The 22,932-nt window shown below is 52.2% G+C and overlaps 1 protein-coding gene across 3 annotated transcripts in view; it reads left to right on the top strand.

The window, feature by feature from the left end:
• Positions 1-22,932, top strand: part of CTTN (cortactin) — a 38,903-nt gene that overhangs the window by 8,540 nt on the left and 7,431 nt on the right. The window contains exons 3-14 of one of the 3 annotated variants that reach the window (XM_030811429.1): positions 236-322; positions 456-529; positions 2,762-2,891; positions 7,551-7,661; positions 8,683-8,737; positions 9,962-10,072; positions 12,663-12,773; positions 13,317-13,427; positions 14,392-14,502; positions 15,871-15,926; positions 18,285-18,354; positions 22,021-22,169. In XM_030811429.1, the coding sequence (XP_030667289.1) occupies positions 236-322; positions 456-529; positions 2,762-2,891; positions 7,551-7,661; positions 8,683-8,737; positions 9,962-10,072; positions 12,663-12,773; positions 13,317-13,427; positions 14,392-14,502; positions 15,871-15,926; positions 18,285-18,354; positions 22,021-22,169 (1,176 nt within the window). The remainder of the gene's footprint in view (positions 1-235; positions 323-455; positions 530-2,761; positions 2,892-7,550; positions 7,662-8,682; positions 8,738-9,961; positions 10,073-12,662; positions 12,774-13,316; positions 13,428-14,391; positions 14,503-15,870; positions 15,927-18,284; positions 18,355-22,020; positions 22,170-22,932) is intronic. The other 2 variants (XM_030811430.1, XM_030811431.1) reach the window with 2 other exon arrangements.

Below are 22,932 nucleotides of genomic sequence, written 5' to 3' on the forward strand. Positions count from 1 at the left end.
TATTTCCAGTATATTTCTGACGCCAGGTGACGGCAGTGTCAGAACCCTGAGGTGAAGTTTCTTTCACTCCTGTGGTTGTCATTCAGGCTTAGGGATCACGAAGGATTGGCTGGTCCTGCAGCCTCGTCCTCCTGGGTTGCCTAGAATCTTGGTAGTTATGGCCAAAGGGCTCGTCTGCTGGCCTCTGTGGATGGCGCCCTGAGGCCTCCGTACCCCTCCCCGGCCACTCTTTCAGATGTGGAAAGCTTCAGCAGGCCACGCTGTGTCCATCGCCCAGGATGACGCGGGGGCCGATGACTGGGAGACCGACCCTGATTTTGTGGTAGGAGCCGCCAGCCTTTGCTTTCCCTTTTCATGAAGTGGAAGTGGCTCTCGTGGGTTTTTCTTTGATGGGATGGTGGTTTGTCTGTGTCGCAACCCAGGCTGTGAGATTTACTGGTCGCTTTTCTTTTCAGAATGACGTGAGTGAGAAGGAGCAAAGATGGGGTGCCAAGACGGTGCAGGGCTCTGGACACCAGGAGCATATCAAGTAAGAGGCATCGCCACCACCCTCCTGAGGGCCCCTCTGCGGGTGGAGCCCCAGGTGCAACAGGGCTCATGGTCATCTGTGGAGAGACAGCCCATGTGGAAACTGCATTTATCTTCTTGACCTGATACCCATGCAGTAAATGAATATAAGACACACACATATATGTGTATTTATGTAATGTATGCGTTTATATGTGTATATTTAGATACTTATGTGCTCAGTAATTTTTAAATTCCCATTGCAAACAATTTCCATATTTATAATTTTAGAGTGTCCGCTTCTCAGTATTGTGTCTTCTATCAGGGAACATTTTTCCCTAAGCTCTACCGTACAAGCGAGAGGTTTCTAAAGTATGAGATGTCTGAATAACCGAGACCTTAAATGCCCTGTCCCTTTTTTTTATTATCTGGAAATGATTATGTGTTAATAGTGAGGTACTGTGAGCTTTGTGTTCTTATCAAAAGCCCAGAGTAGGGAACTGAGTGAACCCTGTCATTGTTTCTCACTTGGCACTATCTAAAATGCCAGCTCTTGGAGCAGTTTTTTTTTTCGTCAGGAAGTGTAGATAAAAGGAACTTTTAAAATATGCTCAGACTTTTATTTTAGGCCACGCTGGGTTCAGAGTGCATCCTCCTTTCCCTGGCTGTGAAGGCAGCACCACTGACCCACTGACCGCCTCAGTATCCTGGGAAGACTGTCCCACTTGGCCACGGTCCCTTCAGCTGAGAAAGATTCAGTCCATCATCCAGAAGAGAAGGCACAGTCTGCACAGTGGCTTTTTATTTTGTTTTTAAAGATTTATTTATTTATTTATTTTGAGACAAGGTCTCACTCTGTCACCCAAGCTGGAGTGCAGTGGTGCAATCATAGCTCACTGCAGCCTTGACTTCCTGGGTTCAAGCAATCCTCTCACCTCAGCTTACTGAGTAGCTGGAACCATGGGCCCACATCACCATGGCCAGCTAAGTGCTATTATTTCTTGTAAAGATGAGGTCTTGCTTTTGTTGCTTAGGCTGGTCTTGAACTCCTGGGCTCAGGTGATTCTCCTGCCTCAGCCTCCCGAAGTGCTGGGATCACGGGTGTGCGCCACCACACCTGGCCCACAGTGGCTTTTACACACAAGTTTTAGTCCCTCCCTGGCTTGCTCAGCACACTGCCTTCCACAGAAGCAGCTTCGGAACTCCAATGGCTGTGCGGCTGCCCAGGACAAGAGACTGGAATGGGGCTGACTTGGGAGTCCACTGTAGCCTTGGGTATTTGCTATGGCTTTGAGCAGACTCCTGAATTCGTTGAGTCATTGTAGCTCTTCTCATCTCTTCTGTTCCCTGTGGCTTCAAAACATGTCTTGGAGGGTGGCTTGGAGAAAAAGCAACTCTCCAGTACAAAAGCCTCGGGCTGGTTAGGATTCAGAGAGGAACACATGGGGAATAAGCCCATTCTTCATGCTCTGGGGCCTTCCCAGGTCTGAGGAGTGGGGTCTTTCTTTCTCCTGCTCATAAGGGTATTGGGCGGTTTCCAAGCCTGGTTTGTATTTCATCCTCGATTCTAGGATTGTTGTCCAGATGTCGAAGGTGGCGGCCTGGTGTCTCCTGGGCAGAAAGTCCGAATGCCAAAGTGGCCTTCATACCACTCTGGGGTCTCTTAATGACAGCTGTGTCCGGCCTGCCGGATTTGAGCACACCTTGTCATCTGTTTCATTATCTGCTATATTAAAAATTTTTAATGGCGTTTAGATGTTAAATTCTGAAACGCTTTCCTCTCATCTTTGAATGTATAAAAAAGCTGGAGTACTTCAAGTACAGACGAACCATCTAAATGTTCAGCACCACTGGACTTCTGCCAGTGGCTGAGAAAGGGACCATAGCATCATGTTTCCCCCCTCTGCCTCTGGATGACTACAGACCAGCTTTCCTATTTTCTGCGTGTGAAATAAAGGTCAGGTTTCAGTAGAGCCATCTTTAGCGGGGATTTGGGATGATCCCACTGTCTGCCTTCAGATTCGTGTTCTGTCTCCCACAGAGCATGCGTCTGACACGGCGGACTGCCGAAGTGGGTGTACTAGCCGGCAGAATAGTCAGGAAGGCACAGTGCAGGGAGAGAATCGGTGAATATCAGATAAGCAGATTTACAGATTTACAAAGATAATGTCACCTGTTCTTATTTATCATACCAGGAGGCAAAGCTGCACATCTATTTTATTGATTTGTTCCTATTTTCATCTCTTCCTTCAAGCATACACAAACTAAGGGAGAATGTCTTTCAAGAGCATCAGACCCTTAAGGAGAAGGAGCTTGAAACAGGACCAAAAGCCTCCCATGGCTATGGAGGGAAATTTGGTGTGGAACAGGACCGAATGGATAAGGTAAGTGGCCCACGGCTGCCTGTGCCAGGCTCCTGGTGTGCTTGGACCACTAGACTGGGTGGCAGAGTCGTCCCTCAGACTTTCCTTAGATCAGCAGTTTTGAGTCCATCTGCTGAGGTTGAGATTTGCCCAGAGTAGACCCCTGTAGGTTGGACTTGCTCGTGAAGTACTCTAGCTTTCTTCAAAGCTCTTTAGGAACCCTCACAGGTGCTGGAGCACGGGTGTTACGTGGGGAGGCCCAGAGAGGGAGATTGGCCCTCAGAGGCAGCCTTGTGATAAGACAGAGGTCCAGAAGCATCCTGGCTCCAGGTGTCATCACTGTCAATGCCTGTGGTTCCAGCTCGCAGCCTACATCATGCCAGTCCGAAGACCAAAGTCAAATCTGTAGGCCCCCATGGTTCACAGCACACACGGAATCCAGCCAAAGGCCTGGCTAACATCCTTCATGCGTTCAGTGACCATCAGAGCAGTCTCCCTCGTGTAAATTCGGTGCCCACCAGGCTGGGGACAGTGCTCGCTCTATTCGAGAGGTCTGGGCAAGCCTCCCAGCAGCCGTCGTTGATGGGATGCAGACTGCCGTGCAGACGTTGATTGAGGACGTTGGCCAAATGCATCCAGCTGCACCCGTGCTTTAGGTCCTCTCTGCCTTAAGAGAGGGAACCATGTTAGCTCAGAAGGGCTACCTTTTCCTTCCTGGAGAGAAAATGGAAGAGATTGCGGTGCGTTTGCATGTTTCTTCAGTAAAACAGACATCCTGGAGGTGAACTTTTGAGTCTGAGCAACATAAGCTTGTTCTGACCTGACAGATACTTGCCTTTACTCTGTGGAAAGAAGTGTGTCAGCCAGTGTCGGATTCCAGTCGGTAATTCCATACCCCTCTCCCACCTCATGCACCAGCCGGATGAACATTTGAGCTGGGCACGGGATGATGTTGCCGTGTCACAGTGAGCTGCATCTTGCTCTGTCCCCCTCAGAGTAGATGATGCGGTGGGCCAGCAGGGCACCCCAAACCATGACCATAAATAGCCTGGGGGAGGAGTGGGGTGAGGGGCCATCTGCAGGAAAGAGACATGGATGTTGCTGTGTCACTACCACAGAGATGCCCTGACACCAAGAAGAGCAATGTGTGCAGAATCATCATCTTTGGAGTCTAAAAAAGTCTAGTAGCTTTTAGGAATGTAAACAGGCAGATGGACCCCTGTGTTCAGTGCAGTGAGTGAAGCATGTGCACACGGACAGACAGAATCCATGTGTTCAGTGCAGTGAGTGAAGCATGTGCACACGGACAGACGGACCCCTGTGTTCAGTGCAGTGAGCGAAGCAAGCAGGTAGAAGCCTTTCCCACCCCAGACTGAGGCAAGCCCTGTGCTTAGGGGGCTTGTGGGGAGTTAGCACAGAGAGACATTTATTCTAAAAATGGGGCTCCCTGCTCTGGGTTGGGAAAATTACATATTGGGAAAAGAAAGGCAATGTGTCAGGAGAGCCTGGTAGGGAAGCTGCTGTGGCTTCTCTGCTGCTGCTCGGGCTGCACCTTTTTTCAGTGCGAATCTCGCTCACCCTGGAACCTGCAGCTCAGGCCTTCCCAAGTGCCAGGAGCTCCCAGGAAGAGCCCTCACTTCCCTCTCTCCTGTGCGGTCTCTATGACAGCCTCTGCTTCCCTCATCAGCTGTCCTTGCCTCATCCTGCTGTCCTTTCCAGGGAGACTCCCCTCTGGGCTGGGCTTTTCAAAGGTCGGGACTTGTCATCCTCACCTTGTGCCTGGCCCAGCGCCACGTGCCCCACCCCGTTAGGCCAATGCTCTCATGGAACCAAGGAGGCTTGTGGAGCCTTGCTCTTACCTCTCAGCCAGCAAGTTGGAAAACTGTCCTAGCAGGGCGTGTCCAGCAAGGGGTGCTGTTGCTGCTCAGTCCCAGCCGGCATCGGGGCCAGGTTAGCGCTCAGCTCAGGTCAGCACCATGGGACAGATACGTTGTCAAAAATAACTCAGGGCCAGGTACGGGACTCGCACCTGTAATCCCAGCATTTTGGGAGGCCAAGGCAGGAGGATCTGATGAGCCCAGGAGTTTGAGACCAGCCTGGGCAACATAGCGAGACCCTGTCTCTACAAAAACATAATTAACTGAGCATGGTGTTACACACCTGTAGTCCCAGCAGCTTGGGAGGCTAAGCTGGGAGGATGACTTGAACCTGGGAGGTGGAGATGGCAGTGTCCTGTGATCGCACCATTACAGTCCAGCCTGGGCGACAGAGAGAGACCCTGTCTCAGAAAATAAATAGATTAAACTCAGATTCCAAACCGAAGGGGTGGTGGCTCACGCCTGTAATCCCAGCACTTTGGGAGGTCGAGACGGGCGGATCATAAGGTCAGGAGATCGAGACCATCCTGGCTAACACCGTGAAACCCCGTCTCTACTAAAAATACAAAAAATTAGCCGGGCATGGTGGCAAGTGCCTGTAGTCCCAGCTACTCGAGAGGCTGAGGCAGGAGAATGGCATGAACCCGGGAGGCGGAGCTTGCAGTGAGCCGAGATCTCCCTACTGCACTCCAGCCTGGGCAATAGAGCGAGACTCCGTCTCACAGGAAAAAAAAAAAAAAAAAAAGTTATTTGTAACTTGCCCACTCCAGAAACTAAAAAAAAATTAAAAATTGAAATCTCTGCGTTAAGACTTGAGGAATATGTGCTAGAGACTTCCAGAACAAAAAGAACACATTGAGGACAAGCAGATGCAAGAGGATCCCAGATGGGCTGTCAGGATTCTGTTTACACTGGGGCCTAAGCACGCTGCACCTTTCCCTTGCAGCCAGCAGTGGCTGCATCCATCACGCGGGGCAGGCTTCCTTCTTGCTCCCTCGTCTCCTTGCATTCCGTAGCCCTGAGTCTACACATTCAGTCTTCAAGATACAATCTCCCCAGCATGACTGTTTAATAACAGATGCTATTTTGTCAGTGTAAAATCAAAGGCAATTTTGGAGATGAATCCCTTTCAATCAAAAAGCTGGAAACTTTGCCTAGTTGTCATTCTGAGCGTGTCTTTAGATCAGTTTTCCTGTAACTTCCTTCTGATGAAAACTCATGCTGGAGAATCCCTTTGGCACGTCTGCCTCTGCCACTCCTTCATCTCTGTTTTCTGGATGAGACCCCGGAGGACACGGATGGGCAGTCTGCCACAGAGGGTTTGGAGGTGACAGCTCATGTGGATGGAGAGTCAGCTGCCAACCTCAGAACAAATGTGGGAAGAAGAGGGCGCAGCACAGGCCTGAGACTTAGGGCAAAACCTGCTTTTTCAATAGGGGAAATAGTGGATGCTCTCTGAGTTGTCTGCTGTGTCAGCACCGGTGTGGGATGCTACTTGGGTTAGCGTGAGCGGCTCCACATACTAGAGGGAGTGAGAAGAGGGATCCCAATGTGCCATGGCCTTTCTCCATGCCCTCTGCTGGACCATGTGCCCGCACTGTCCGTGAAGGAGCCATTGACCCGGCTCTGCTGTGAGGAGGGAGCCCCAGAACCCTGGGGCCTCGGTGTCAGGGCTGGAGCAGGGCCAGCGCTTTGAGATAGGAGATCTTTTCCGCTTTGTGGACCAGAGGGTCTCTCATCGGAACTGCCAAACGGAGTTGCTGAATCACAGAGGCATCTGTGGACAGCACACCTGTGAATGGCTGTGGCTATGTCCCAGAGGCATTATTTACAGAAGAGCTGGGTGCCGGGTCTGGAAAGCCCAGGGGAACCTTGGGCTTTACCTGCTGGCTTTGGCGAACAGAAGGTCCCCAAACCTGTGTGCGCTGATGGGGCAACATTAATGATGCTGAAATGAGCTGGCGTGGGGTCTGGCACCTGGCTCCTGCCTGAACGGGATGCTGCTCGGCGGAAATCGAATGTGAGCCTGTGTTTTGCAGACTATTTTTGTTTATAGTCTATTAGAACAAAATAGTTTGCTCGCAGACTATTTTTTGTGCTGATTCTTTGGTCATGTGATTCACAGAGTTCCCACTTTAGTAGATGCCAGCAGCCTCCACACCAGTGGGTCTCACAGATCCTGCCACAGGCTGCCGGCTCTGTGTCCCTTCTTCATGCCCAGTCATGTCAGAAATCCCCACTGGTGGCCGTGACCTGTGTCCAGGTTTCGTGTGCAGCTTCCAGGAGCCCAAGGGCTGGGGTGGGCCATGAAAGCCTGCACCAAGGGCCGGGCGCGGTGGCTCACGCCTGTAATCCCAGCACTTTGAGAGGCCGAGGCGGGCGGATCACGAGATCAGCAGATCGAGACCATCCTGGCTAACACGGTGAAACCCCGTCTCTACTAAAAATACAAAAAATTAGCCGGGTGTGGTGGTGGGTGCCTGTAGTCCCAGCTACTCAGGAGGCTGAGGCAGGAGAATGGCGTGAACCCGGGAGGCGGAGCTTGCAGTGAGCCTAGATGCGCCACTGCACTCCAGCCTGGGCGACAGAGCGAGACTCCGTCTCAAAAAAAAAAAAAAGCCTGCACCAAGGACCTGGGCCACCCAGGAGTTGTGTCGCCCTCCTTGGCTCCCCAGATGGGTGTGTTAATGTAAGGTTTCCCTGCACTGACCAGGAGGTGGCCTCCCTCAGCCCTGCTCTGGGAGGAAGTGAAGTGCCGCAGTGTCGTCGGTGTCTAATGCTTTGTGTTTGAACCCTGTTCCAGTCAGCTGTCGGCCACGAATATCAGTCGAAACTTTCCAAGCACTGCTCGCAGGTGGACTCGGTCCGTGGCTTTGGAGGCAAGTTTGGTGTCCAGATGGACAGAGTTGATCAGGTGAGTGATGTGGCACTGGGGCTGGGGCCGGTTGGGGCAAGGGGGGCGTTCCCTGTAGATCTCAGCCCTTTTGGGCCACTTGTAGCAGGCAGGTGCCCTCCAGCTCTGGGGGAGTGCAGAGAGGGGCATCTGCCTCCCAGGATGCTCTGAGAGCCTGGGCCCACGGGAGAGGAAGCAGGATGTGGCGGGCTTGCTGTAGCAGTCCCTGCGGTCACTCTTCGCTATGTGCCCCAGTACTGGACGGCCCTGTATCTGTCCAAATGTGCCAGCAGGGACTGTTTCCACGCGTGTTTCTCACATGTGTGTTACTGTGACAGAGTGACATCAGAGCCTGTACCGGGGGGCAGGATGCGCTTGTTGTGTCCAGGACTCAGGCTTTGCATCCGGGTGTTGTTGCAGTCATCCTAGGCCCGAGCCTCTTTGATTCTTTTCGGCTCAGGGCTGTTGGCTCTTTTGTTTAATAGAGGAGCGATCGGGAGCCTGGAGGGAGCAGGGAGCTGATGCCGGTGGCAGATTGTGGCTTTGTGACATATTAGCCACAGTTCCGAATTTATGTGTCTGTGAAATGAGGGGGATGATCATACCTATCTCACGGGTGTGTGCTCAGATCCCCATCGCAGTGTCTGGCTGGTGAGAGTGCACCCCTGGTGGCCATTGCTATTCTCGTTATTAATATTAATGTTCTCAGCATGACTTATTTGAGAAGCGAGTTTTTGTGAAGCCCATGGAATGAATCAGCTGAGCATGCCCTGCTGCCGCGTGCTGGGGAGGGTGCAGGTCGCCATGGATACAGCTTGGCCTGCGCCGCCAACTGGGCCTTGCAGAACGTTTGCTGGCCTGTCCATTTAGGATGCCAGAGCTCTTGCGTCACTGCCACCCACACCTGGCTTAGGAACCCAGAGGTCACAGCATCATGTGTTTCATATTTTTTAAAATTTCATGTCATGAATTCAGAGAGATTGTCTCAGGGACATTGGAAAGTATTTCTCCCCACTTTTTCATGTGTTTTTGGTCGTCACAGTCTGCCGTAGGCTTTGAATACCAGGGGAAGACTGAGAAGCACGCCTCCCAGAAAGGTAAGACGCAAAAGGCGCAGAAAGAGCCGCTCTCCAGGGGCCCTGATGGGGAGAGTCACAGCCACATGAAGCCGTTTCCCGAGCGGTGGCTGTTGCCACAAGGAGGACTCTGCCCTCCTCTTCATGTTTCCGGATCATCTGGATGCCACATGATGGATGCATTCCCCGTTACACAGCCCCCTCGGAGCCCTGACATCTGCTGTCATCGTGGGGCTTCTCCCACTTGTAGCAGAAGCCGCCTTCCCTTCATCTGGGCAGCGCTCCTCCTGGAAAAGAGAGCTCGCAGATTGATCGGCAGAAAGCTACCTTCCCCCTCTAAGGCTAGAAACCAGAGTTGTTAAATTCTTGTTTTCATTATACACTTAACGGTCTTAGCTGCTGGTGATTAATCTTGATTACATCATGCAGTCTCATTTTTGAAAGACCAAAGCATATCGCCACCTTAAAGTCCTCAGTTTATTTTTTGCAAGCTTATTTAGTTCTTCCTCTTTTGTGTCATTGCATCATCCGGGGAATAAGCTCTCAGTCCTTACGCAGTCTCGGTGCAGTCTAGGTGGAGGTAGCTGTGGTGTGGGCAGGCGGAGGATCAGGGTCTTGTCTCCTGTGTTCAGCTGCATGGCTTTCTTCATATGAGGCTTTCTCTTTCCATTTTTTTCATTTTGTTTTGTTTCTTTGTTTGTTTGTTTGTTTTGAGACAGAGTGTCGCTCTGTTGCCCAGGCTGGAGTGCAGTGGCGCGATCTCGGCTCACTGCAACCTGCGCCTCCTGGGTTCAAACGATTCTCCTGCCTCAGCCTCCCAAGTAGCTGGGATTACAGGTGTGTGCCACTACCCCTGGCTAATTTTTCTACTTTTTAGTAAAGATGGGGTTTTGCCACGTTGGCCAGGCTGGTCTCAAACTCCTGGCCTCAAGTGATCCGCCCACCTCAGCCTCCAAAGTGCTGGTTCTTTGTATGAAGCTTTCCAGCTTTTACCTGAGCAGTTGATTTTCAAAGTGGGCATGCAGTGTCATTTCTGACCATACAAAGGAACTGCCCTGTAACAGCTGACAGGGCCCGGAACCCCAGCATGCACCTGTTGTGAGCAGTGGGTGGCTTGTACATTTTAAAATGTGCGCTTGATCTGTTTGTGAGTTGTAACCCCTACACACTTTTGCTTAGTTTAACAAAAGGAACAGTTTAGTTTGTCCTCAGGCCCACGTGCTAATTGCTGCCCTGTCTCTTCAGACTACTCCAGTGGTTTTGGTGGCAAGTACGGCGTGCAGGCTGACCGAGTAGACAAGAGCGCGGTGGGCTTCGACTACCAGGGCAAGACGGAGAAGCACGAGTCACAGAGAGGTGGGGCAGACCCCATGGTCTGTAATCACGTGTTTGCTGCAGAAACACCCACGAGGGCATTTTCTCTCCGCACACATGAATGTTGTAGATTTTTTAACTTAAGATGTTTGGTGTTCTTTTCATACCAGTGTATGTGGGCTTTTCCTAATTCGAATGGCCGCACAGTTCCCCATCGTGTGAGGATTCCATAGTCCATGTAACCATTCCTTTTTTGAATGTGGAATTTAGGTTATTTATTTATTTTTGGTAGAGACGAGGTCTTGCCATGTTGCCTGGACTGGTCTTGAACTCCTTGGTCTCAAGCAATCCTCCCCCACCTTGGTTTCCTTAAGTGCTGGGATTACAGGTGTGACCTGTAAATTTTTTTTTTTTTCTTTTAGACGGAGTCTCGCTCTGTTGCCCAGGCTGGAGTGTAGTGGCGTGATCTCTGCTCACTGCAACCTCCACCTCCCTGGTTCAAGCAGTTCTCGTGCCTCAGCCTCCCGGGTAGCCAGGATTACAGGCACATGCCACCACGCCCAGCTAATTTTTGTATTTTTAGTAGAAACAGAGCTCTGCCATGTTGCCCAGGCTGGTCTTGAATTCCTGACCTCAGGTGATCAGCCTGCCTTGGCCTCCCAAAGTGCTGGGATTACAGGTGTGAGCCACTGTGCCCAGCTACAAATTGACTGCAGGGAACATTCTTGTACCTGTGTTTTGTTCACGAGTGATTATTCAAAGGAATCAACTCCTAGACATGGAACTGCTGGGTCAAAGGCTATTGAATGTAAAATTTCCATAGATACTGCCAAGTTGTCTTTGGAGGCTATGCTGAGTTCTTCCTTCCCCACTGCATAGCCTGTACACCATCACTCAGAGCATTTCCCAGGGCTGCAGAGGCTGTGGCCTGCCCATTTCCTTGCGCCTGTTGTTTGGCCTGCACATTTAAATTTTTGAAAATATTCGCCAACATTTGAAAACTGAGAGCTTGACTATTTAAAAACTCAGGAAAAAAAAAAAGTACCCTAAACCAAGAAACTCCACTGGAAGATCCGACCATGCTGGCTTGGCATTTCCCTGAGGAAAGTGCCGGTGGCCTGAAGGGCAGCTTGGTTTGTAGTTTGTCGCGGCCTGGCCTGGTCTTCCTGCTGGTCAGGCCCTGCCTACTGCACAGAGCTGCTTGCCTCTGCTCTCTGCCTCTTTCCTGGGAACAACTGTCCATTCCTCCTCTTCCCGACACCGCAGTTGTGAGCAGCGCATGCTCCGTGAAGCCGCATGAGCGTGTGACTCCAAGGAGCCTGGGAGCATGGGCCGAGCACCCGGGCAGATGCAAGGCTCCTTGGATGCCTCAGGCCTTCTCTCCCAGGCCTTGATCCTCTGCTTTGTGCTTTTAATGGGTCCATGAGAGAGTCATGTTTTGGTATCACAGTGACATGCTAAATGGCTTCATCCTGAGTAGAAGTGGAGTTTCTGGAGGATGCTGTGTCTGTCCTGTTTCCTGGCATCCCCCTGCGTGCTTCAGTTTGTGAAGACTGGCCTTTGAAAGCCTTGCCCTTCTGCTGCCTCCTGAGCTTAGAGCCTTATCATAAACTCTTATCTCCTGCTAGCTTCTGGATGCAATGGATGATGTTACAGGAATTCATCTGCTGTACTTTATTTCTTTTTCTTTTTTTTGAGACGGAGTCTCTGTCTGTCACCAGGCTGGAGTGCAGTGGTGCGATCTCAGCTCAGTGCAACCTCCACCTTCCGGGTTCAAGCAATTCTCCTGCTTCAGCCTCCTGAGTAGCTGGGATTACAGGCGCGCGCCACCACGCCCGGCTAATTTTTGTATTTTTAGTAGAGGCGGGGTTTCACCATGTTGCCCAGGATGGTCTCGATCTCTTGACCTCATGATCCACCCACCTTGGCCTCACAAAGTGCTGGGATTACAGGTGTGAGCCACTGTGTCCAGCCTCTGCTGTACTTTAAAAAAAATTTTTTTTTCTTTTTTTTTGAGACGGAGTTTCACTCTTGTTGCTCAGTCTGGAGTGCAGTGGTGCAATCTCTGCTCACTGCAACCTCCACTCCTGGGTTCCAGTGATTCTTCTACCTCAGCCTCCTGAGTAGCTGGGATTACAGGTGTCGGCCACCATGCCCAGCTAATTTTGTATTTTTAGTAGAGATGGGGTTTCATAATGTTGGTCAGGCTGGTCTTAAACCCCTGACCTCAGATGATCTGCCCGCCTCAGCCTCCCAAAGTGCTGTGATTACAGGCTTGAGCCCCCTCCCCCAGCCCGTTTTTTTAATTTTTAAAAGATTAGTTAATGATGTAACTTAGAGATGGGGTATTGCTATGTTGCTCAGGCTGGACTCAGCCTCCTGGGCTCAAGTGATCCTCCCTTCTCAGCCTCCTGAGTAGCTGGGCTGCAGGCACACACCCCACCTCTGGTTACCACTCTTTATGTTTCTGTTATTACACATAAATAGCACCTTTAAATACTGTCTGTATTACTCAGTGGTCCTACAGTGGACCTGAAAGATTTTTGCGTTTTTTTAATCAAATGATAAAATACTTGCATGTTCACTGATTTCATTGCTCCTTTTAAAGTAGTCATTTTTTGTTTGTTTTTAGATTACTCCAAAGGTTTTGGCGGCAAATACGGTATCGACAAGGACAAAGTGGATAAGAGCGCCGTCGGCTTTGAGTATCAAGGCAAAACGGAGAAGCACGAGTCCCAGAAAGGTGTCTTCCATTTTATCTTACACTCCAGCCAGCAGCTAGTAATGTGACAGGTGGTAGCCACACCGGAAAAGGAAAAGCAAAGCATTATTGATAGCCCTTAACGTAGATGTCTCTTTTTCATTAAATACCCAACTTGAAAACGGCACATCCAGAAACACAGCTGCTAAATAAGAACTCGCAGCTTGAGTGTTTTGGCGCTCCAGCTCCAGCGGCGTTGCTTACTGTGGTGGCCGCACCCCGCACGTCTGTGTTGCCCATGTGAGCCTGTGCTGCCTCGTGGTGCGGGTGGAAGCCGCATGCGTGGGAGCTTCCGTGGGGTCCTGTCTGGCTTAGTCACGATGCTGAGGTCATAGACTAGGTTATTTCCTGCCACTCTCCAAGGAGGGCCTCTTCATGGATGTTATCTAAAGTATTACCAAAGATCCGGAAGGGAAGGGTAGATTGAGTGAATCCTATGTGTTTAACTGTATTGAAAACATACTTTCTACCTGTGACCCGCACTACCTGTTAATGATGGGTTCTGGCCTTTCATTGTGCATGTAGACTATGTGAAAGGGTTTGGAGGAAAATTTGGTGTGCAGACAGACAGACAAGACAAATGTGCCCTTGGCTGGGATCACCAGGAGAAATTGCAGCTGCATGAATCCCAAAAAGGTACATTCGCTCTGCCTGTACGCGAGGTGGTTTTGGAAGTTTGTTTTTGTTCCTCGCGGGGTCAGTTGGTATGTGTTGTGTCTGCGTGTGCCTGCTGCACGTTGTTTTGTCTTCACTGTTTGTTGTCCTGCGTGCCCCCCTAATCCCCCAGTTCCAAAAACCCTCCAGCTAGTGTAGTCACGACCCCTCCCAGCTGACACGGGAGTGGTGCCCCAGAGAGCTGGGTTTACCGGGAAGTGGGTTGCATGGGCCAAGCCTGCAGCAGGGGGCTGGGTTTACCCGGGAGTGGGAACATGGGTCAGGCCTGCAGCAGGGGGCTGGGTTTACCTGGGAGTGGGGACATGGGCCAGGCCTGCAGCACTCCTGGGATGCCGCTTGTTTCTGCCTTCAGTAGGTGCAGGAGCAGCAGTGCTCCTCGTCCAGGCTTCTTGTCTATAAACTGGGCCACGGTTTTTGGCAGGAGGTACTTTTGAACCGAAAGTGTTTTCTTGTTGGAACGGGTGCCCCTTCCCTGGGAAAAGGAGCCTGAGGGGGCTGAAACCCTTTCAGTGTGACCCAGCCCTGAGAGAAGCAGGAGCGGGGCTAATGGGGCTGCAGCGCCCTCCGCATCTGCAGGGTCTCTCCTCCCGTGTACACAGATACACGCACTCGTCTGCAGTGTGGGTAGGACCCTAGGAATGAACTGCACAGCCGGGAGTGCCTTTACTGAATTATTTGAAGTACAGTTCTTAGGCTGTTTCCAGATCTTCACTGAGTGTTCAGATTTTAAGTTCATTCTTTAACGTTGACCTTTGGAGGCACCCTCTGGCGCTGAGCCTGGGAGTAGGGTCTCAAAGGCCCTAAGCTCAGGAGAGCTCTTGCTTTCTGGAAACTGTGTTTGAGTTTTGCGCATGCTCATGCAATTCTAACCCAACTGTGTTTCCTCTCTTGGTTGTTTTCCCCACTGTTGCGTGTGGATTTTCAGATTATAAGACTGGTTTTGGAGGCAAATTCGGTGTTCAGTCGGAGAGGCAGGACTCCGCTGCTGTGGGGTTTGATTACAAGGAGAAGCTGGCCAAGCACGAGTCCCAGAAAGGCACAGTTGCCACCAGCCTCCTACCCCTCCCCCCCACCATCCTGTGCAGCCACTTCTAGCACAGACTTCAGGGCTCACCGTCAGCACCTGCAACACAGTCCTCCTGCATCACCAGTTGTCAGCTGTCAGGCTGTTCGGCACTTTAAACCCATTTCTATTAGAGCGACACTGATTTTGAGTGGTTCCCTTCTCTTCCCCCCTTCACTTTCTTCCCTGTGAACTTGTAATCTGTGTATGGCAGGATGCGCCAGTTAGTGTGTGGGTGCCATCCTTCTAACCCGGTGACCCATCCAGTCTCTGGACTGGGGCATCTCCGATCTCCAGCAGCATTCTGCCCGAGGCTGTTCTGCTGTTAATGGTGACTGCTGTGAGCCATTGAGTCAGGCCTTCCAGATGAGGAGAGAAGTGTTTGGTTCAACCAAACCACTGGCCATTTGACCAGGGGCTTCGTAGCAGCAAGGGCCAGGAGACAGGCGTGTTCTGTGTGGTTTCTGTGTTTCATTTGTGGTGGTGTTTTTGGCTGGGGTTGGGAAGTTTTTTGTTTGTTCTGTTTGATGACACCATATGTGTGTAACATCTCCACACAGAGCCACACAGTATGTACGTGAAGCCAGCTCTGCATCCTTCCTTAGAGCAGTTATGTTATTACCTTCAAAATTTGGACTTGGTTATTAGAACCTGAACACATAATTGGAAAAACAGTAATTCCCTAACCTTGCAGGGCAGACTCTAGGCTTTCCACCTGCAGCGTTAGAAACACACAGCAGTGTTCAGGCGTGGGCAGGTAGACACACTTGGGGTGGTCCCGCAGACTGCATGGAGATGGCAGTGGCTCTCCGTGGCATCACTGCTGCATGACGGTGTGACTTTCATGTGGATCTGTGTTGCTGCAACAGAAGTATTTGGCTGGTAGAATTTCCACATGGATTTTTTTTTTCTCTTAAAAAGCAAGAGAACAAACTGCGATTGAGCCTCTTTTTAGCGCTCAGTAGAGCAGGCGCACAGGAAGCAGATGAGAATAAGCCCGTGCTGGTGCGGAAGACTGTGCTATTGAAGTGGCGCGTTGCAAAGGCCTGTCCGTGCCCTCTTTCCTCGCTTAGCTCCTGCCTGCTGCCCGCCGCCCCTCCTGCCCCTCAGGGAATGCTGAAGCCTGCCCCTGGCCTGTGCTCTGCTTCTCACTGCCTGGGTCTCACGACCATGGGTGGAAGCAAAACTTGCCTTGCAAGTGAAGCCTCGCTTGGCCATTCTCGTTTCTTCCCGCTGTGGTGCACCTTCTTGGGCTGTTTCTGGATCTGTCTGCATGTACCCACGGCCACCCCCACGCTCGCCTCCACCTCAGAGTAAGTGTTGTGTTTTGCCACGTTTCAGACTACTCCAAAGGATTCGGCGGGAAGTATGGGGTGCAGAAGGATCGGATGGATAAGGTAAATATTCCAGCCCCGGAGCTTAGTGTGTTCTGCCTGCAGGGGCTCTTGGTGGGCGTGGCTCACAGTGCTGGCCGACATCTATGTGCTGGGGTGGGGCACAAGTGATTTCCGTCATGGTGGTGGTGGTGGCAATGGCTGACTCGGACAGTCTTATGCTCCTCATGGCAGTGCTGTGGGATAGACGCTGGCACCGGCCCACCTCCTAGTTGGGGGCCCCAGGCCAGGCAGGCTCAGCACCTGGCTGCGGCACAGCAGTGGATAGCTGGGCTGCCACAGGAACCCAGATGTTTAACATGAGAGGTGAGAGCCTCGAGGGCTCATGTCCATTTGAACTTAAATTCTTAACAGTAAATCAGATTGGAACCTGAGTGTGTTAGACTGCATGTGGGGCTACCCCGCTAGCAGCCAGCGCTACCTGTGTGGTGATGAGCCATGTCTCCCGTCTTCAGCCTCACAGAGACGCGGGCTCCACACTGCCTGCTCCTGTGCGTGGCCTGTGGTCAGGGGTGGCAGGGTCAGTCCTTGCCTCGCAGCTGACCACACACAGCACCATCCAGGGACTCCTGATGTGGGCTCTGGGGGCATGGGCAGGCAGAGCAGGTGTTCGGGCTGGGCTCCCCAGGGAGCAGTAGCCTGGGCTCCTTTCTGAGGGCAGGCGGGAGTTCACCAGGAGAGAAGGCTTAGGAGACCATGGAGGGGCGAGGTGTGGGCCTGGGTGGGACAGGAGTCACAGCAGCTTCTTGAGCCTAGCTGCAGAGGGAGGGCGGGGAGCGGGGATAGAGCCGGCCCTGGAGAGCCCCATACACCACAGAGTGTTCTGCACGTCGTTAGGTGACATGCGTGGCCCCAGAAAGGTTAGCAGGCAAGGGACACTGCAGGGGGGTCTACTTTGAGAAGCCCCTGGCCTCAGCGTGGAGTCTGGGTTGTGGGGGATGGCCTGGGCAGGGGGGTGTGGTCCTGAGAAGAGCTGGAGGGGCTCAGGTGGTGGAGAAGCAGGGCATGGTGTTTGGCGCCAAGGGACACAGGGGAGGGAGCAGTCGGGTGGATGTGGGGTAGACGTGGGGCCAAATGTGGAGCCGAAGAACTGGGAGGAGCAGATGTGGGTGTCAGCGAGAGAGAGCTGGGGTAGGGCCAGGGCCGGGCCCAGGCGGCATGCAGGGTGGGGAGGGGAGTAGGCACACGGTCAGAGGACACGGGGCAGGGGGACCCAGCAAGGTAGCAGGGGCCTTGCAAGGTGCTGGGATGGACGGAGGGAAGGAGCTCCCCTGTGGGTGAGTCAGAGGTTGTGGCTTTGAGGCCAGAACCTGAGGGACTGCCTGTGCTCTGGGTGTCTGTGGTCAGCATTGCTGGTGTTGGCGGTGACCGCTGAGCTTGTGGGCACGTGGGGAGGCAGTGTGGGGGTGCAGCCTTGGGTATCATTGTCTTTCATTCAGGAGGGGGTGGAGCTTCTCTCTCGGTTTGCTGTGTGATGGAGGAGTCCAAGGCTTAGAGAGGGTGACGTAACTGCCCGGGTCCCCGTACATTGTGGGGATGGGGCTACAACCCAGGCTGGGAGGTGAGGTTGTCCCCTGAGGGTGAGGTGATGTCTGCAGAGGGCCCAGTGGGTGACAGGACCCAGTAAAAGGCTGATGGCCTTGCCTTTGAACAGGTGCAAGCGGCTCAAGGGACATGGAGTAGACGCTGGAGCTGACTGACAGGAGGAGGGAGTGGGGTCCGAGGAAGGACAGGCGGGCCAGGAAGGGGGCAAGCAGGAGGTGCTGGGCAGAAAGGGGCCATGGTGTGGGGGCTCTGGTGGCTTCTGAGCCTCAGGTGTTCTCATCAGAGGTAGTGAAACCCACAGTGAAACTGGGGACGGCCACTGGTCTCCACGAGCCCTGACAGTCTCCACCTGAGTCAGCACATAAGAGTCATCGCCGTCACTTGGTCAGACCATAGTTGAGTCCCCTGCAATGCAGAAAGGTGTGATTGCACCACTGGGTAGTGTGGAGGACGGGCCACCGGAGGCTCGCATGTGTCCCCAGCGTCTTCTGCTTCCTGTAAATGCTCACACCTCTGGGTGGCGAGGGAGAGTGGGGAAGGCTTGAGGCTGATCCCAGAATTGGTTTATGATAGAGCAGATGGAGATACATGCATTTCTTATGCTAATGCTGACTCACGATTGCCTGCAAATGTGGTTGGTAATAGTTTTCATGCCTCAGTTAGTTTGCAAAACCGAGAGGTCATGAAGAGTGCTCTGGGTTGTGTGACTGGGCCTTTGGGAAGATCTGGGGAAGGCATTTGCATCTGGTAGGAGCCACCACAGGGCATGGAGAAAAGAGAAAAGTGCTTTCCTGACGTCCACTTCTGTCTCCGCAGAATGCGTCAACCTTTGAGGATGTCACGCAGGTGTCCTCTGCCTACCAGAAGACAGTACCTGTGGAAGCTGGTGAGTCCCGGCTGATACCAGGAGCACCGTGTGGTTTCCCAGGAAAACACTGAGGGGAAGGACAGTTGTGAAACAGAGCCAGGAGCAGACGCACCACTAGTTGAAAGCGTGGTTGTTGCTGCGTATTTTTGGGAAAGAAAATGATCATTTTGATGAAGTTCCTGTTTCTCCTGCAGAGGTTTAGAGTCACCTTTCAGACGCAGCATGGTGCAGCTGTTTCAGTGCGGCCTGTTTCGAGGGGCCCTTCCCAGAGCAAAGAGGGGTTAAGTGCACATTCACAAGGGCCCCCACACTGGCAGTGACCACCTTCTGGGAGCAGCTGGGGCCTGCCCAGCTCCCTAAGCCGCTCGGTCGCAGCTGTGACAGGAGGAAGACGTCATGACGTCGATGTGCAGGCGACAGCAGACATTCTCTCTGCTGCTCGTTCTTGGGCCCTTGACCAGGGAGCTCGAAACCTGTCCTTTTCTGTGCTGGACACACGATGGAGTCAGAAGTGGGCCCTGCCCCGGAGAGTCAGTTAGTTGGGGGAAATACTATACATGAAAGCAAGTGCTAAATTTAACACAGGATGCAGAGAGCCACCACTGACTTCCTACGGGGGCCATGGATCCACAGTTCTCAGAGATTGAGGGCCCAGGACACTTTGACACTTTGACTACTAGTGAGAACCCCCAAGATGTTGATGTATTTGATGACACTGACTATATTAGAAATTAGAGGAATGTGGCCTGGCACAGTGGCTCACACCTGTAATCCCAGTACTTTGGGAGGCTGAGGCGGGCAGATCACAAGTTCAGGAGATCAAGACCATCCTGGCTAACACGATGAAACCCCGTCTCTACTAAAAATACAAAAACAAAATTAGCCGGGCGTGGTGGCAGGCACCTGTAATCCCAGCAACTCGGGAGGCTGAGGTGGGAGAATGGCGTGAACCTGGGAGGCGGAGCTTGCAGTGAGCTGAGTTTGTGCCACTGCACTCCAGCCTGGACGACAGAGCGAGACTCCGTCTCAAAAAAAAAAAAAAAAAAAGAGAGGAATGTTTTATTTATTTATTTATTTTGAGACCAGGTCTTGCTGTGTCATCCAGGCAGGACTGCTGCCTCAGTCTCCTGGGCTCAAGCAGTCCTCTTGCCTCAGCCTCTGGAGTAGCTGGAACTATAAGAACTATAAGCGCATGCCACCATGCCCAGTTAAATTTATTTATTTATTTATTTTTGAGACGGAGTCTCGCTTTGTCGCCCAAGCTGTAGTGCAGTGGCATGAACTCGGCTCACTGCAAGCTCTGCCTCCCGTCCCAGGTTCACGCCATTCTCCTGCCTCAGCCTCCCGAGTAGCTGGGACTACAGGTGCCTGCCACCATGCCCGGCTAATTTTTTTGTTGTTGTTATTTTTTAGTAGAGACGGGGTTTCACCGTGTTAGCCAGGATGGTCTCGATCTCCTGACCTCTTGATCCACCCACCTCGGCCTCCCAAAATGCTGGGATTACAGGCATGAGCCACCGCGCCCAGCCAAATTTTTTTATTTTTAGTAGAGATGAGGTCTCACTGTGTTGCCCAGGCTGGTCTTAAATTCCTGAGCTCAAGTGATCCACCTGCCTCGGCCTCTCAAAGTGCTGGGATTACAGGCATGAGTGACCACACCCATTGGAAAGTTATTAATTGGTTCACTTAAAAAGAATAAACCTAGGCCAGGCGCGGTGGCTCACACCTGTAGTCCCAGCACTCTGGGAGGCTGAGGCGGGTGGATCACCTGAGGTCAGGAGTTTGAGACCAGCCTGGCCAACATGGTGAAACCCTGTCTCTACTAAAGATACAAAAAGTAGCTGGGCATGGTGGCCCATGCCTGTAATCCCAGCTACTCAGAAGACTAAGGTACGAGAATTGCTTGAACCTGGAGGCAGAGGTCGCAGTGAGCCTTGATTGCGCCACTGCACTCCAGCCTGGGCGACAAGAGCTAAACTCCATCTCAAAAAATAAAAATAATACAACTGGCCATGCACAGTGGTTCATTCCTATAATCCCAGCACTCAGTGAGAAGACCGGCATTGTTTTGTTTTGTAAATCTGTTTAATAGGAGACGGCTGCACTCTCACATCTGCCTCTGCAGTCTCTTGATGTTACATTGTTTAGGAAGAACGTGTGGAATCACCTAGGTAGGCGATTGGGAAAGGGAGGAGTGTTTGTAACCTTGAGGGCAGCATGGGTGTCCTTCTGCCATACCACCCAAGCGTGCCAGGCGGTGGTGGTCCTGCAGGCCGGCTCCTTTGGCCCTGTGAGGGACTCGCTACCCAGTGTGCTTGGGCAGTACCGTGTGTTGGTCGTTTGAAAAATGCTGGGTCTCTGAGTTATGCTCGTCTTCCAGTTGCCGACACTTCTCATTATTACACAGTACCAAAAAAATCACATTTGCTATCATCGTCAATTTCATCTGCAGAGGCTAAGTAGAAATCGTCATGTTCACGTGGCAGCCTCACATTTTTCAAAATTCTGTCTTTTACTTGAAAGCTGGAATTTTCCCGTTGGCAACAAATACTACAGTAATTTTTCTTGACACAATAGGCTTAGTTCATTCACTTGGGAGAAAACTGCTGCCAGATACCCAGCTTTGCATAACCATAGTTGGTCTGTCAGTTGTTATTTCAGGGAAAAATGCTATTCCATGAAAAAACAGTCAACTTGCAGCTCTCATGGTTCCATTCATGTTCCTTGAGACAGAGACAGCCACCGCCACAGTCCCGGACACAGCAGGGAAGGCTCATGTGTCTTCCCACTTTTTTTTTTTTTTTTTTTTTTGAGACAGAGTCTCACTCTGTCGCGAGGCTGGAGTGCAGTGGCGCAATCTCGGCTCACTGCAACCCCTGCCTCCCAGGTTCAAGCGTTTCTCCTGCCTCAGCCTCCCGAGTAGCTGGGATTACAGGCGTCTGCCACCATGCCCCGCTAATTTTTGTATTTTTAGTAGAGACAGGGTTTCACCATGTTGGCCAGGATGGTCTCCATCTCTTGACCTTGTGATCCGCCCACCTTAGCCTCCCAAAGTGCTGGGATTACAGGCGTGAGCCACCGCGCCCGGCCATGTTCCCCACTTTTGACTTAAATTTTTATCATTATTTTTTCTTAATAGACATGGGGTCTCACTGCCTTTACCTGGCTGGTTTCAAACTCCTGATCTCAGACAGTCTTCCCGTCTCAACCTTCCAAAGTGCTGGGATTACAGGCATGAGCCACTGCCCTCTTTTCCATTTTTGTCACACAGAATATAAAAAAATGTATACTCTGGTTGAGATTTACTATACTCAGTATACGTCAATTACAGTATACATCAGTACCTTAACTTCTTTATCAAGGACAGATGTCTTTAAGGGAAATTGGCTGTTTTTATTTAAAAAGGTGAGTGTGGTGGTGAAGATGCCATCTTGTTTAGAGATCTTCCTGCTACCAAGCTTAGGGGGATCGCCAGTCCCACCAGGTATGCAGTGCCCTGCGGCAGGCGCCCAGTGTTGGCTCCGGACCAGTGGGCTGAGCTGGCAGCTGCAAGAACCTTTCCCTCCTCGGGGGTTAGGGGGATGACCAGTTCCTGGGGAGGTCGCCCTGTGTGGGTGGGGCTGTTGTCCAGTAGTGGTGTTGTTGCTGTGCTCAAGCCACACGTCCTGCCTCCTTCCTCTATAGTGACCAGCAAAACAAGTAACATAAGAGCTAACTTTGAAAACCTCGCTAAGGAGAAAGAGCAGGAGGACAGGCGGAAGGCGGAGGCAGAGAGAGCCCAGCGGATGGCTAAGGAGCGGCAGGAGCAGGAAGAGGCCAGGAGGAAGCTGGAGGTGAGCAGGGAAGAGCGGGCCGCAGCGCACCCTCCCTGGGACCTGTGCCGAGGGGATTGGGAGCTCTGGGGCCTGGGCGGGGCTTATTCTCTCCTGGCCAGGTTTTCCTTGGAAGGCATGTTTAACTCTCCTTTAAGGCTCTCCTTTAAGGCTCTCCTTGTCACTTGCAGCCACACATAGGCTGAGTCTGGCCACAATGCTCCAGGCAGCCAGCTAGCGCCATCCTGGTCTTGCCGGTCCAGCCCCAGGACCCGCCAACCTGTCCTGCCCTCTGTCCCTGAGCTGACAGCAGAGTCCTGTCAGCTTCCTCCTCCACGGAGCTCCTGTCCAGATGTCAGCCTGAGTCTCTTCTCACCCCTCTGCCTCTAGAAGCCCCTCCTTTCCCAGGTGGAAGTTTGGGGTTTAGAGGGGACTCTGTGCAGAGGCAGCCTGCTCTCGGGGCCTGCTTCTGCGTAGCCAGCCCAGCCCCACTCACCCAAGCCCCTGGGCTGTGGAGAAGCGCTCGCAGAGAAAGATGCCAAAAGCGCACCCCTGGCAGGGGTGGAGCATGAGCCTGTGTCTGGGTGCTTTGGGTCTAGCCTGGGTGGCTTGCCACCGACAAGGAATTTCCTTGTGCTCAGCTGGATCTGGGGGGTTGTGAATAGAGCCTGAGGCCTACAAATGTCTGTATGTGTGAAGTTACCAGGTGTGGCTCTGCAGCAGGGGCAGGCTCAGCCTGTCTGGAAGCCTAGGCTTCTCCTGCCCACCCGAGGCCCTGCCCCTG

Source organism: Nomascus leucogenys, chromosome 4 (assembly GCF_006542625.1).
Source record: "Nomascus leucogenys isolate Asia chromosome 4, Asia_NLE_v1, whole genome shotgun sequence".
Classification (NCBI taxonomy): domain Eukaryota; kingdom Metazoa; phylum Chordata; class Mammalia; order Primates; family Hylobatidae; genus Nomascus; species Nomascus leucogenys.